Here is a 14,386-nt window from a genome sequence, read left to right on the forward strand (position 1 = left end):
CAAAAAGAAAAAAATTATTCTAATTAGCATTAATTAATTCACAAATTCATATTTGATTTAATGAAAATATTAATCGGAAAGCCATAAAAAAAATTCTCGGAAACTTTGCAAACCTTTAAATTGTCTTCGGGCGATTCGATTTTTGATTTTTTCGAAGGCGCGCCATCATTTTGATCTTGACTTTCACGTTTTCTTTTGACTCCCGACCAACCGTTCTTGATGTTTTCTGCCTCCTCCAACTTTTTAATCTTATTCTCGCATTTATCACAAATCGATGGAGAGAGATTCGGGTCATCTTCTATCAATATATTTACAGCTGAAAGCCTTTGTTTCAAAGAGGGCTTATCTCCTTTTTGATTGAAAAGATTTGCCCTAGATTCATGCTTATTTTGTTGTTCTTATCTCTATATTCCTTATATGGGCGATTACAAAATCTGCAATAATTGCTATTGTTTGCTGGACGTTCAATATAATTGAAATTTGAAGCCATGATGACACAATGACATTTAATACGATTTGCGGTTAGAGAGAGAGGAATTTGTTTTTGAAGCGAAAGAGAAAAAATTTCCCGCGTGCGTTCGTGATATCGAAAGTGGAAAGCAAGTATGATAATCAAAGTAATATCTTAGATATAAATTTATTGAAATCAATAGAAATATCAAAACTTCTCTAATAAAAAATAAGGGTTTTTGAAACATCTTTTTTTCGCTCGATTTTGAAATATTTTGAAAAACCGTGGATGTTTTACTAAAATAAATTCACGGGAATCATATAGCCGCGTAAGGTTTGCGTCCAACTCAGATTTTGGAATCTCGAACGATTTCCAAAATCTTTGAAAAATACTCCTAGCTAAAAATAATCCTCTCCACTTCTCAAAGATAGAAAAACTTCACCTTGCTGCCTTCTTTCTAGTCNGTTTCTAGAAGTTATGATTTACCTTTGGTATGAATGTTTCTTTTGCTCATGCTTATTTCGACCAGCAGCTGTTTTGAATGGTTTCTTAAACCTTTTTTCCTCTGGACACTTCCCACAGAAATAGAGTGTGATGTTTTTGATCTCATTACTATCAGGTTTTGATATTTCTTTACCAGCTGCCATATCGATATCGTATGTTGCAGTATATCTGAAAATTATAAATGAAATACATTTTCAATTCATGCCTATACCTTGTTTGAAATTTAAATGACAATCATCAAGTTATATCAATTTATTATTTATCAATATAAGTTTCTTTTATGAAATTGAATTTTTGGATAAGCATTTTAGCCCAACTTTTTTCACAAAGCAAAATTTTACCTACTTGTTAAAGATCTCTTCTACATGACCTTGTAACCATTCAAACTTTTCCTTTTCACCACCATCTTTTATTTCTTTAGGGATTATATCATCTGTAATAGAAATGGTATTGATGTAATATATTATTTGACTTTTTTAAAAGTAGTATGTTTCTATTTTATCGAAATTTTTTACTGTATATAAAATCAATCCTTCAGTATTTCTCTGCGATTTTTGTTATTCAAACTAAAAACTAATTTCAAATTTTTCTTTTATCCCTAAATTTTTACCATCAATTTTGTTCATTCCGAAATGAGTCATTGCAGCTGAGACAATCAATGAATCTGTTTCAATATCAGTAAACTCTTTTACAGCATTGAAGTCTTCTTTTGCTCCTTTTTTTGCATTCGAATTATCTGATACGTTCATGTTCCATTGCGTTGTTCCATGCTGAGCGCCAGAGTCTCGTGTTCGAAAAATTGTCTCTTTTACCTGAGAAATGAATGTTACATTTGATTGGTGTATTAGTCTATTCCTTTTTATTTTTAGCATTTTTTTAATTTTTTCAATAGGATATTTTGTTGTGATTTTATTATATTAGCTTTATTAACCGAGTATTTTCTAATTACCTCATACAGTGTACGTTTTAGGTGCCAGTCTTCATATGCTGGTTTGAGACCTTGAAGCATTTCGTAATCGTTACGAGCGTCTATAAAACCTTGCTGAGCATTAAAGATCCTTTCCTCGGTCAATTGATCACCACCAAATGCCAGGGCAAATATAATGTGTTTGATTATCTCTCCGTCCTCGTCAGTCTCCGTTGCCATAGGGACATAGCCTTCTTGTACTTTCTTGAGAATTTGAATGATTTCAGATGTCGAATTTTCTGCATGAAATAGCAATCCAAGAGGTACCTGAGATAAAAAATTTTAGTACATAATGAGTTATATTTAATTTTTTAGGTATATATTGCAAGTTTTTAAAAGTAAAATTTATTCTTCGTAACTTTCATCAACTGTATTTATCAGCCTTATTTTGAAGAAGGTCTCTTTTAAAGGCTAAAAGTTATCATTATTATATTCGCCTAAAACTTACAACTATAGATTTTTGGGCCATTTCTTGCCAGAAGTCGTGTGGGATGTGCCAACAAACGTTTTTTCTGAGAAATTTAAAGGCTGGAATAAATGTCACGATACTCCTTGCAATTAAAATCTTGAAAGTTTTCGAAAGTACATCTTGCGTGTCTGAGTTCGGAAATATCGGCATTTTCTGGTATTCTTCTAGTGTTCTGTTGGCTGAAAAATAAACGAGGAAAACACTAAAAATAAGAACAAAATTAATTTTATTGTTTTAACACGAGGCTCAATAATTGGTTTCATACCTTGTGTTGAATGTAATCTATGAAGAACTGCCATGTAGTGAAACCAGTGAAGGCTCGTATTTCGATTTTTGATGCCTTGATGCCTTGCTGTCTTTTCAATATCAAGATTATCTCCGATGATCTAGAGAAAAATTCAGATATTAACTTTCCTCTTGGTCTCAATTTAATTTAAAGTCCATCCCATTTAAGTTTTAGCAGTTTTTTTACTACCAATTGGTAACTAGAGTCTAATTACGCTGACAAGGTTTCCAACTTAAGTGGAATGGACTTTTGCCTAAAACTGTACTAGCTGCTCAAAAGATTCGAATATCAAACTAAGAGAGAATGGTACCTTATAGAGAAATGGTAAGGGATTCGTCAAGCGTCGAATTTCGGTTGCTTCTTTGAACGAACAAGCATTACTTTCCTGAATGGTTTTTATTTCACTGTAGTCTTTTTCGATTTCTGCTTTCCAACGTAGAGCCTGGGTATCGTAACCTTTTCCGAAATCCCCACTTCTTGCAACCTTGGTGCTGTAGGCATTTGATATTCCCATCTTGTTAAACCAAGCATACGATCTCTTACTAGCCCCTGCCGAACTCAATAGCTGATCGTTTCGTGTCGCTACAGCGTTTTTGCCTTTTGGATGTCTAAAACGATAAGAGGATGCTATGGCATATAATATTCTTAATCTTAGCTATGTCACGATATAAATCTGGTATATGGTAAATTAGGAAATCTCGGTGATTTTATTGATGAAAATGGAAATTTTAGGGTTTTTTTTCGAAATTTAGTAGCGCCGTATGGAATGCTGAATTGTAATGATTAGTATATACCTAGCCTTCAGAATGGCACCATAGCACAGCGTGCGTATAGCATGATCTGAAGGTGATTCCCCATCCAATTTCAGATGTTTTCCTCCCATAGCACCTTTCAAAGCGTTTGACAAAACCGGACAGAGTTCATCTACTTTCTTGCACGCTTCTACATCATCGAACTTCACTATATAATCTAAGTCATTTGAATCCAAAGCTTTCATATTCGCGAACTCGTTATAACATGCCTTGGAAATGTCATTCACGTCATCTAATTGCACAACAATTCGCTACCAAAAAGAAAAAAATTATTCTAATTAGCATTAATTAATTCACAAATTCATATTTGATTTAATGAAAATATTAATCGGAAAGCCATAAAAAAAAATCTCGGAAACTTTGCAAACCTTTAAATTGTCTTCGGGCGATTCGATTTTTGATTTTTTCGAAGGCGCGCCATCATTTTGATCTTGACTTTCACGTTTTCTTTTGACTCCCGACCAACCGTTCTTGATGTTTTCTGCCTCCTCCAACTTTTTAATCTTATTCTCGCATTTATCACAAATCGATGGAGAGAGATTCGGGTCATCTTCTATCAATATTTTACAGCTGAAAGCCTTTGTTTCAAAGAGGGCTTATCTCCTTTTTGATTGAAAAGATTTGCCCTAGATTCATGCTTTATTTTGTTGTTCTTATCTCTATATTCCTTATATGGGCGATTACAAAATCTGCAATAATTGCTATTGTTTGCTGGACGTTCAATATAATTGAAATTTGAAGCCATGATGACACAATGACATTTAATACGATTTGCGGTTAGAGAGAGAGGAATTTGTTTTTGAAGCGAAAGAGAAAAAATTTCCCGCGTGCGTTCGTGATATCGAAAGTGGAAAGCAAGTATGATAATCAAAGTAATATCTTAGATATAAATTTATTGAAATCAATAGAAATATCAAAACTTCTCTAATACTCAATGAAAATAAGGGGTTTGAAACATCTTTTTTTCGCTCGAGTTTTTGAAATATTTTTGAAAAAACCGTGGATTGTTTTACTAAAATAAATTCACGTGGAATCATATAGCCGCGTAAGGTTTGCGTAAGGCCACACTCAGATTTTGGTAATTCTCCGAACGATTTCCAAAATCTTTTTGAAAAATACTCCTAGCTAAAAAATAATCCTTCTCCACTTCTCAAAGATAGAAAAACTTCACCTTGCTGCCTTCTTTCTAGTCCTCTTGGTCAAAAATATAGAGACAACAGTAGTCAAACCTAAATCAAATTTTCTATGTATTCTTGCTAGTATATCTGTGCTTTTAATCTGGACCTAAACAGAATCAAAGCAATTCACTTTTCAGATGCCTTTGTAGAAAAAAGAATTGCTTGACCTATTTATCTGCAGTTGAACGAAGTTTAAGACATTTGTTTTCCTAGGGGTTTGACCAGATAATCATCAAGTGTTAGTCAGTCTCCCTATCTATCGTTTGTCAGAAAAGACTCCCCCCTTCACCAAAACCTACAAAGGAGAAAGACCACCTATCTACGGCTAGCTAAGTACCCCAAAGATTGTGCAAATAATAAGAATCACTCTCAATAAGCTTAAAATTCAATAAATATGTGGACAAACCTTTTGAAGAACCCTGTGTCATAAGAAATACCCAAAGTCTTTCTTTGCATGATAGCTTTCTGTTGAGTGCGCTGCTGCTGGATTAGAAAACCATCGCTTGATGAGGTGTTAAACGAGTTAAAATATTCAATACTAAAAAAGACTACTGAAGTTATATTCCAAGATTCCACTTGAAGCCCAAAACTTCTGATAAATTTCATTGAAAAGATGAAACATATCAAACTTCTAAATTTCATTTTCGACAGAAAACTCTCTTTCTCCTTCCTCTACCTACTACTGAGTTTGGTTTTATTTTTTGTCAAAGATTGCGCGAAGCTGTGGTCGTTCGACGTGCGAAAAAAAGACCAGACGTTCGAAATTAAGACCGATATCGTGCAAGGCTTTCTATGGTCTGTAATTGTTCTTAAAACTTTTGGCGAGCGCATATCTGGCTGAGATCTTTGTAAATAAAAACAACTTATTTAGAAAACAAAATTACAGGAATAAGTCATACAGGGGTTGTTTTTTTACTTCGCATGAGGGGACACAATACCTAGTTAAAAGTATAACGAGAAAGTAGATAAATTGTGCATATGCCTCTGATCTTACTTTTGTTCAATTTGTCCAAGTCAATTTTTTGACTATTGAAGGGAAAGAAGACAAATTTTGGTAATTCGAGGCTATTGTACCCCTGAAAAGACTAACGAAAAATCGAAACAGGGTCTGATGGGGAATTCCCTGTGCTTTCCGTCGGTACCAAACATGCAAGGGTTTGGTTTAGATTTTGTCATGCGAAAGTCAAAAAACATCATTTTTCTCACTAAATGGACAAAATGGATGGTTTTAAAAGCAAGAAACATGTTTATTGTCCTTGAGAAGGTAAATCTTCCTTTTTGAACACTTAGTCAATGAAATTAGAACGAGTTTTGGTGTCAGAAGGATTTAGATAATGTAAAATTTGATTTTGCAATGGCTTATGAGGTATTGTCCCCATAAACTCCGGAAAAAAGATTCGCGGCCCTTATTGTGATTGAGTATAAATAAAACTTAATTAAGATATACTTATAATAATTAGAAAAAACACTTTTGTTTGAAAAATTACGTTAATAAAGATAATCAACTTCTAGAGAGATCTGATTTGCTTCCGTTTAACTTCTTTCCATCGCTTCGAAGATCAAAACAAAGCCCTGGTCAAACATTATTATAATAGACACCTATCTAAACCTTGAACAAATCATGGGCTAAGACAACCAAGGATATCAAAACATTCTTTCAAAACGAAAGCGAACAGATTTCAAAGGGAAGGCAAAATGGCCGAAGGAAAAGCACCTCTAGTTAGCAAGGAACAAGTTTTTTAGCTTAAAATTAACACTTATTTCTTCGCAGAAACTTTCAACGTTCAACTTTTTGCATGATTCCTTTTTGTGTGTCTCGGACGTAAAAAAATATATATATAAGGGAATGGTAAGTTTTAATCTATAATATTTTCAAAAAGGATTAGCTTATAAAAGCCACTTATTTACTGAAAACAGTACATCAAATATCAATTCCTAGTGTTTTCATCTTAGGAAGTCGGCCATTTTGAGTTTTGTTTTGATTTTTTTCTGCCATCTTTAATCTTTAATATATGCGAATTTGTTTCTGCTATTGTTTTTGAAATTGATTGAAGTGTCAAAAAAAGTGGCAGTTACAAAATTCAAACTTGTGGATTAGACCTGGCTACTATTTCCCTCATCACTTTGTAAGATAGGGAAATTTTAGCCAGTGTTTCCTGGCTAACAGAAGCAAAGAACGGATTATCATTTTCTCGAAGAAGCTATTAAAGAAAACGAAATGGTATGGTATTCCTCATTATTTTTCACGTTATACCATAAATCTAAAGTGGTGTATAGTGATGCCAATGAAATCCTTTTTACCAGAGTGTAAAGAAAGCATAAAGTAGAATCGTGGCGATAAGGTAGCAATATATAATTGGTATAATTGAAGAATTTTTTATTTGTCCTTTCAGATCAAGAAGTCCATGTCTTTAAACCATTCATCATTTACTCGTGAAAAGTTGGCGATTTGCATTTCAAAAGACTCTTTTGCAAGTACAAAGGTACAAAATGATTGAAATTTTGCTTTTTTCATAAGAACCAGCAAATTTTTGCTCAAACAGGGCTATAGTTTTTGAATTATTCAGGCTTTTTTAAATTTTGGTTCATACAATTTACTTAATACGCTTAGTTTCTCTACTTAAAAAGTTAAAATGGGTTTAAGATCTGTCAAAATAAGTAGTTTCTTAGTAATTTCTGAGGCTCAGTTTGTTCTCTATTTGTTCTAAAGTTTTGGACAAATTGAAAATTAAATACGTTTTTCCTAAACATCTAATACCAATTTTCCTGTTAGCCTAACAAATCTCACAAAGGTTCAGGTGGTGGTATTCAGTCAAAATCTATCGCAAGCACGCAAGGTAAAAGACTGCACCGTAAATCCCCTCACCAAGTTCCAGATTCTTTTTATTCAACATTGGATAAATTAGGGCAACTGATTAAAGGCAAAGACTCCAATGATAAAGTTTCTGTTCCCTGTATTAGGAAGTTTGGAAATATGAGAGTTTCTTCATTAGCATCTCTGATATATAACCAAAGAAGTACTGATTCTTTAATTGCTTTGGTTAACAATAAGCTAAATGATGAGTGTTGCAACTCTTTTTGCTTCTCCTGGTACCACGAGCGGGCTGAGAAAGGGGGCTGGAAGGAAAGTTTTATTGAGCGTTTGAGGCGAAAATTTCGTAGTAACCGTGCAAGAAGGCTAGTCATTACAATCAATGTGGGCAGATTAAAGTCAGGAACGTTTATAGGTGAAAGAATCGATGAGAAAAACAATAAAACTGAATCTGATCATTACACTTTAGCAGTAATAAACCTTGATGATGAATATATTCAATATTGTGACTCGTTGGGGTGGGAAGTACCAAGTGGACTTATCGAATCAATCAATGAGCTAATACAGGTAATTGATAATAACAATAACAGAGGATTTAAAATCCGAGAGCCATTATTCTGCCAACATTCAAGGTCAACATATTTGTTTACCCAACTGCTCGAAAAACTACCCACTCCAAACATGTGGAATGGTTTGCGGAGTTAATGTCATAGTGTCAGCGATTCTCTCAGTGAAAAGTTCTTCTAATTTTTCATTCTTAAATTCACTCGAGCGCGATAGCCATCACCCGGTATCTTATCCTAGGAACATCACTAAATATAGTTGCTTTCTGTCAAATTTCGATCTAAAGTTATACGTCACTTACAACAATCACATCTATCAAAAATTATTATGTTTAATATAAAAATTGGATATGCTTACCTTGTAAAAACATTGATCACTGCAATGAACCTTCATCTAAATCCTCTCAAAGAGTATTTTCGCATTTTCACTGTCCAGAAGAGGTCATTGAACAGGGTAATAGAACTAGTAGTAGAACTAGTGATAGTACAGGTGCATCTTCGAGTGCGATTGAACATGTCGGAGAAAGGATTATTCGCAATCCTTTATCAGATGTTCAATGTCCACATTGTCAAAAGGTAATGAGGTCAGATTCATTGTCTAGGCATATCAAATTGAAGCATTGTACCTCTCAACAATTCAAAAGTGTATGTGTTGATGAAGAAAACGCCATTTTGATTGTTCTGAAAAATCATTCCGGTATTCCATATCCAATTCACGTACAAATGCTTCTTCATGGTCCACATCCTAAAGTTTCGTGTGAAAATTCTCACTGAAAAACGTTCTTTGGCGTGTCAAACTTGAGTGAAGAGAAACATGGTTTATGTGACAATTTAGGAGCAGTAAATAGCCATTGTCTCCGAGAAATAGATCTTATATCGGCAAGCCATGTTATGGGCATGGACATGTCGGAATACTTAAAAGAGGAGACTATCGAGAAAGCCATCAATCTGATTGACACAGCGACTTCGTTTTCGAAACTTCCTGTTGTGAAATGGGTGATGGATAATTACATCCATTTATCTATATTCACAGCAAGGACACACGACAAGGCCAAGTACGGTAGATTCGTAGTTACATACAATCGAAAGAATGGACAATTTGACTGTCGTTGCTGCGGTCGTAAGGTCACATGTCCGCATAAAGCACTATCTTTATTTTTTCTGCAAAAGATGAACCTTTCATCAAACATAAATCTTAACATAGAAAATAATAACACAGCCGAACTTGAAGAATCAATGCAAGAGAATAACCGAGACAGGGATCCCTATCCCCCACTTCATTCGGACCGTGAAGCTTCTGAAAAGATGTGCAAGTACATAAGGGAGAATAAGCGTTATGACCCTCATGATATTGCACATAGAAGGCTTATTGATGTGAATGAAATGCCAAGACATATTGTGCCTTCAGAGAAGGTATGTCATTTTTGCAAAACCATGCTCTCTCGGGATATTTTGGTATTAAAAAACGCCAAGATATTCTCTTTGACAGGAATTCATTCAGGGTTTCATAGTTACGTTAAAAAATGCACTAGTTGCGGAATTTTCTATCGATACCAGGACAGTCAGTAATGACGGTATTCATAACTTCAACGATTCTTTTTTTAAGACTTTTTATTTGTCTTCTGCTTCGAGAACATGTTCAGCTAAAAAACACAATTAATTCTTTTGCAGATGCGTGGTCCAGACTATATGAGACAAATCTAAATTCGCAAATTATTTCGAATTCTTAATTTTTGTTTGAACTTCTTTCCACGCCTAATCTAACTTTTAAATGTGACGTGTGTTGTGACCATCCTTGGGCCTTGGTGACAGACGTAAATAGAAAAATCGCTTTTAAATGTTCCACCAAAGACATACAAAAAGATGAAACCCTTCCTGAATATAACGGAGAAGTCGATTCAGAAAGCTTTTGGGAAGAGGTGGAGCTTGACGTTATTAGAAGGGCTTTTTCTTTTTCAAGTCAAACAAAAGTAAGGCCTAGCTTGACTAATTGGGCGTCTTACATGAATGGAAAATCACGAAATTCATCACTTATGTTGAATACTGAGTACAAAAAGATTTCTGCTGATACTGGGAAGATGGAGGAAGACTTCAGAGAAATGTCTGAAGAGAGAATTTTAGAATTGCTTAGTTATGAAACTTTAAAAGGTGTAAAATTGAATTCAAGACTTTGTAATGTGTCGGATAAAGGTTCGAAACTTGACATTCTGGTTCGTATTAAAAAGCAATCAAAAGTGACACAGAAAGTTTTTAAAAGGTCTTTTCCAAGCTTTGGGGTCATTCTGGACGTTGGTAGACTTTTTCTTGCCTACACGGTATCGTGTACTACGTTAAATTTCTAGTAAGGGCGGAGAGTTGTAGAGACTACGTTGATGGGATTTTGTCGTTCAAGCACACGCCAAACCTTGTGATTGTTGATATGGCACATATAATTGCTAGCCCTGCGAGTGTTTCAAGAAGGCAAGACGTTTCAAGATTGAATAAAGGTAACGATGCTGGACTTCTCTTCTTTCCGTTTGACGGTAGAGTTGCTGACCCTGATGATCCTGATAACTTTTCTGCTGCTCATGCTAGAAATCTGAAACTTTCTTTCCAATGGATGGACCCGACTCACCATAAAAAAGCCAGTGAGGTTAGAGATCCCAAAGCACATCCTGTATCTGGAAGTGATCGTCGGTTTTGTTTATTTGATCGCTTCCATGAAGGTAATACCAAAGCAGAGGTTGAGGTTTTACGACGGGTCACAACAATCCAAGAACTACACGGGATTGTTAATACACAAGTTGTGAAGCAACTTCATTCTGTTTTTGGAAGGGCCAGACATTTTCTTAATATGATGAAACCTTCAAGCCATATATTCCTTTTTCGCTCAATGCTAAGTCATTATAACAAAAGAAAAAATAATAATTTGGTGACCAAAACCGTGCAAAATAAAATTTATAACTTTGACATCCTTGGTAGAATCCGATTTGGCAATCATTCCACGCTTAGCAATGAGGGTACAGCTTCTCTATCAATGGAAGAAACAGCTTTTCCACAAGAGCCAGCTTCTGAAGTAGGTGATTTCGAATCTTCAATTGATTCTAATCAAAGTTTAAAATCTGAACCAGTTGATGAAATAAGTGACCCGGAGTCTTCAATCGATCTTAATCATCAGCCAAGTCCAAAATCTACAAATTCCGAATCGCAAGTAATTTTTAATGTTTGCAAAACTAGATCTCAACCAAAGAGACACAAACGTAAACTGTTTTTAGGTTTCGAGTGTAATGAAAGGGTCATTAAAAAACAAAAACAAGAATTGCCGAAGAAAGGTGTAGCACACAGGGAAAGTTGTAATGACCCCAACACTCCATGGGATTTGAGTTATGCAGATTCCAGTCACATTCTTGATATGAGGTTTAAGGATAAAAGTTGGATACTTTCTGGACGACCCTTTGATTCTAGGATAATGGAAGCAGCAATGCTTTTTCTTAAGAGCAGTCGTAGTACAGACTTTCAAACATCTTCCGAAGGAGAGTTTTCTGCTTGTGATTTGGGTTTTCTCCAAATATTGAATTGCAACTCTAAAAGTTACCACTGGGTAGTGATTAGCAGTAGTTATCCAAAGATTCAGTCAAAGAAAACAGTTCCCCAGAGCGAGGTGTTTATTTTTGATCCATTTCAAAAAAGTCATTTTAACTCAAGAAAGAAACGTCTTTCATATCCAATCCCTTTTTTGGGATCACTCTGTCGATTTATTAGCTCTCCTGGGAAAGAAATTACACTTAAAGTTATGGATGTTCCTCAAGCATCAAAGTCAGATCTTACCGACGCATATTTGATCTGTATCGCGGAGCTACTCTCAAATGGCAAAGATCACTGTGTGTTTAAAGGTTAAAAAGGAAATCAAAATCCAACAAGTCCCGATGACGTCTTCTAGTCAATGTATAGAGGACCAAAAAATAGAGCTACGACTGCGCCGCTGAGATGTCCGGACTGAGCCAATTACTTGTTTTCAATTTCTTAATATTCTATGTTGATGAAAAAATAAAAGATTTTCCATCTTTTACCCCCTGATCGTTTTTCGAAATGCGCGCACCTACCAATAATTTGTGTCTAGCGCAGTTTTTGAGTAAGCACAGCAAAAGACTTAAAGAAAGGAAAATGGAATGGCTGGAACATCGGTTGAATCTTGAAATGAAAATGATCTTTAGGAAAGCTGACTTTTAGATAATTTTAGAGCATGGTTGCAAAAGTGTAAGTTTATAATTCTGAAATGTGGAATCGTGTTGATGTTTTCCCAGTCAGCAGTGTTCAGCTAACAAGAAATGAAATCTGCTGTTTGCCATAACTTTCAAGGTTAGCCAGATATTTTTCTGTATAAGAATATCAGGTAGAGGAAGCATGGATGCAGGCCAAGTTTTCTATTCACTAAATTGAGATGTCAAAACATCAACAGTGTTAAAGAATCCTCTAATAAGAATCATCTAGCTTTTAATTTCCTCATTACATTGTGCATTCATCTCAAACATTGCTTGGTTGAATTGATTTAGTTCAATGACTGTTTTTTGTTCGATGAAGTTTGATTGGTTTGATTGCCGACTGACAGGGTGTGTTTTTCTGTGAAAAAAGTGATTATACTGTCATATGAGTGGGGCTAAAATTACCAAAAATTTTCAAAACTTTATAATTTTTCCACGTATTTTTCCCAAAATTTCCAAAAAAGGAGAGATTGATTTTTCTACTTTACCAGGCGATGTCAAACAAACGTTATCGAGCCGATTTTCGTATTTGAACCATCAAACTTAATCAAACGATAGTTGTTTGACTACCCCAGACGGTCGTAATCGATAAAATCGACCATCGATTGCAATCGATAGCTAATTGAGGTCTAAAAATAGGGAATATCGATTAGATCAACGATGGATATCAATGAGTAATCAGTCTGTTGAATATTAGGAAAATAAGATTGCATTCTACTTTAAGTGGATTAATTTTCGCAAATCAAGGCTCTTCAAAATTTTGGCATGGATCAAATTTAAATTCCGATATTGATTTTTTGGGTATTTTTGACGTCAATTGTATTCAAAGTTTTAGAATATCAGATATTCAACCTTTTTTATTTGCAAGACCCTTCTCGTTTTCAGATGGTATTGAATTGAGCTTCGATGGTCAAGAAGACAGTCCTGTCAAAAAGAAACCCGACAATTTTGTAGTGAACCATTCACCAGGTATTACTAATTTACATACCTTATCGGTAGAAAATACGTCAGTGGAAAATTTTGTCAAAAAAAAATTTTTCATTTGACAAAAATTTTGTCAATTTTTGCATTCATAGCATTTAGTTTTAAGCAAAAAATAACAAAGTAATCTAAAACAATCAGGTAAAAAATATTTCTTAGCTGAAAATATTCGTTGGCAAGAAGTACTATGGTTGTTCATTTGTAGCAAAAGTCAATCTATTTCATTCAGTGAAATATTTTTTCATTCAGTGAAATATTTTTACATTCAGTGAAATATTTTTGTGTTTAATAAGGAATGTTTTTACATTCAATGAAAAATAATTTTATTCAGTGGAAACATTTTTACATTCAGTGAAAAATTTTTGTATTTAGTGAAAAAAAATCACGTTCTGTTTTCCGCAGAATATTTTTATTTAGTGGAGAAAATACATGTTCAGTGAAAAAAAATTCATATTTAGTGATCACGTGACAGAACGCGCAGATTGGTAAGTATGGTCAGTATTTTATCCTCCTGCCAAGAAATACAGGTCGCAAATGCGGGTTAAAACAAACAAGCATGGAATCGAACCAACAGAGGATAGCAGGTTAGGTCTGGACATGCATGTATTCACTAGGTAGGTAAGCAAAGTTTACAAGAAATTGCAACAAAAAACTAAGTAGTGTGGTGTATGTTTTCTTTATTTTCTATATGACTAGGTAGGCAATTCCATTTTACATTTTATATAGATACCCAGAGAGAGGGGCAGGGGCTGTCGACAAACAACTTTCCTTTTATTTAACAGCCTCAGGCTGTGAATTATTTGTGTACTTTTCTTAGAAATTTCCTTGGTTTGGAGAAAGAAAGGCGAAGCAAAGCCAAAGGGGCTTTATTGAAAATACAACCTCCCCCCTCCTGTCTTCTTTACGACCCTCCCAGTACGACCCTGCTGGTGCACCCAACAGTCGGGTGCTGTTGTCGGGTGTTCGAAGTTAGAAATTTAACACCCGACAGTCGGGTGCACTTTGTCGGTTGCTACATCTTGGGCGCTTTTAACGGTATAGTTTCTTTGAACGGGTGAAAGTAGATTTTTTGTTATTCAATCCGTACGGGTGAAAATCGTTCATATCGGTTAGGGTCAGGAT

At 34.8% G+C, this 14,386-nt stretch overlaps 1 protein-coding gene across 1 annotated transcript; it reads right to left on the minus strand.

Moving 5' to 3' along the window:
* Positions 1-925: 925 nt before the first annotated feature.
* Positions 926-3,584, minus strand: LOC136818739 (uncharacterized). The gene is made up of 8 exons (XM_067074976.1): positions 3,472-3,584; positions 2,988-3,285; positions 2,657-2,777; positions 2,371-2,570; positions 1,905-2,189; positions 1,566-1,767; positions 1,301-1,388; positions 926-1,123 (listed from the first exon to the last, which is right to left on the minus strand). The coding sequence occupies exons 1-8, from the start codon at positions 3,558-3,560 to the stop codon at positions 934-936; spliced, it is 1,473 nt and encodes a 490-aa protein (XP_066931077.1). The 5' UTR covers positions 3,561-3,584; the 3' UTR covers positions 926-933.
* Positions 3,585-14,386: the final 10,802 nt, after the last annotated feature.

The sequence above is a fragment of the Clytia hemisphaerica genome, unplaced genomic scaffold (genome assembly GCF_902728285.1).
Source record: "Clytia hemisphaerica strain Z4C2 unplaced genomic scaffold, Clytia hemisphaerica genome assembly, whole genome shotgun sequence".
Classification (NCBI taxonomy): Eukaryota; Metazoa; Cnidaria; class Hydrozoa; order Leptothecata; family Clytiidae; genus Clytia; species Clytia hemisphaerica.

Coding starts and splice junctions, on each gene's coding strand:
- LOC136818739 (XM_067074976.1), bottom strand. CDS start 3,560: ATGGGAGGAAAACATCTGAAATTGGATGGGGAATCACCTTCAGATCAT. Junction 3,286..3,471: donor GGTGCCATTCTGAAGGCTAG/GTATATACTAAT, acceptor TTATCGTTTTAG/ACATCCAAAAGGCAAAAACG. Junction 2,778..2,987: donor CCTTACCATTTCTCTATAAG/GTACCATTCTCT, acceptor ATTTTTCTCTAG/ATCATCGGAGATAATCTTGA.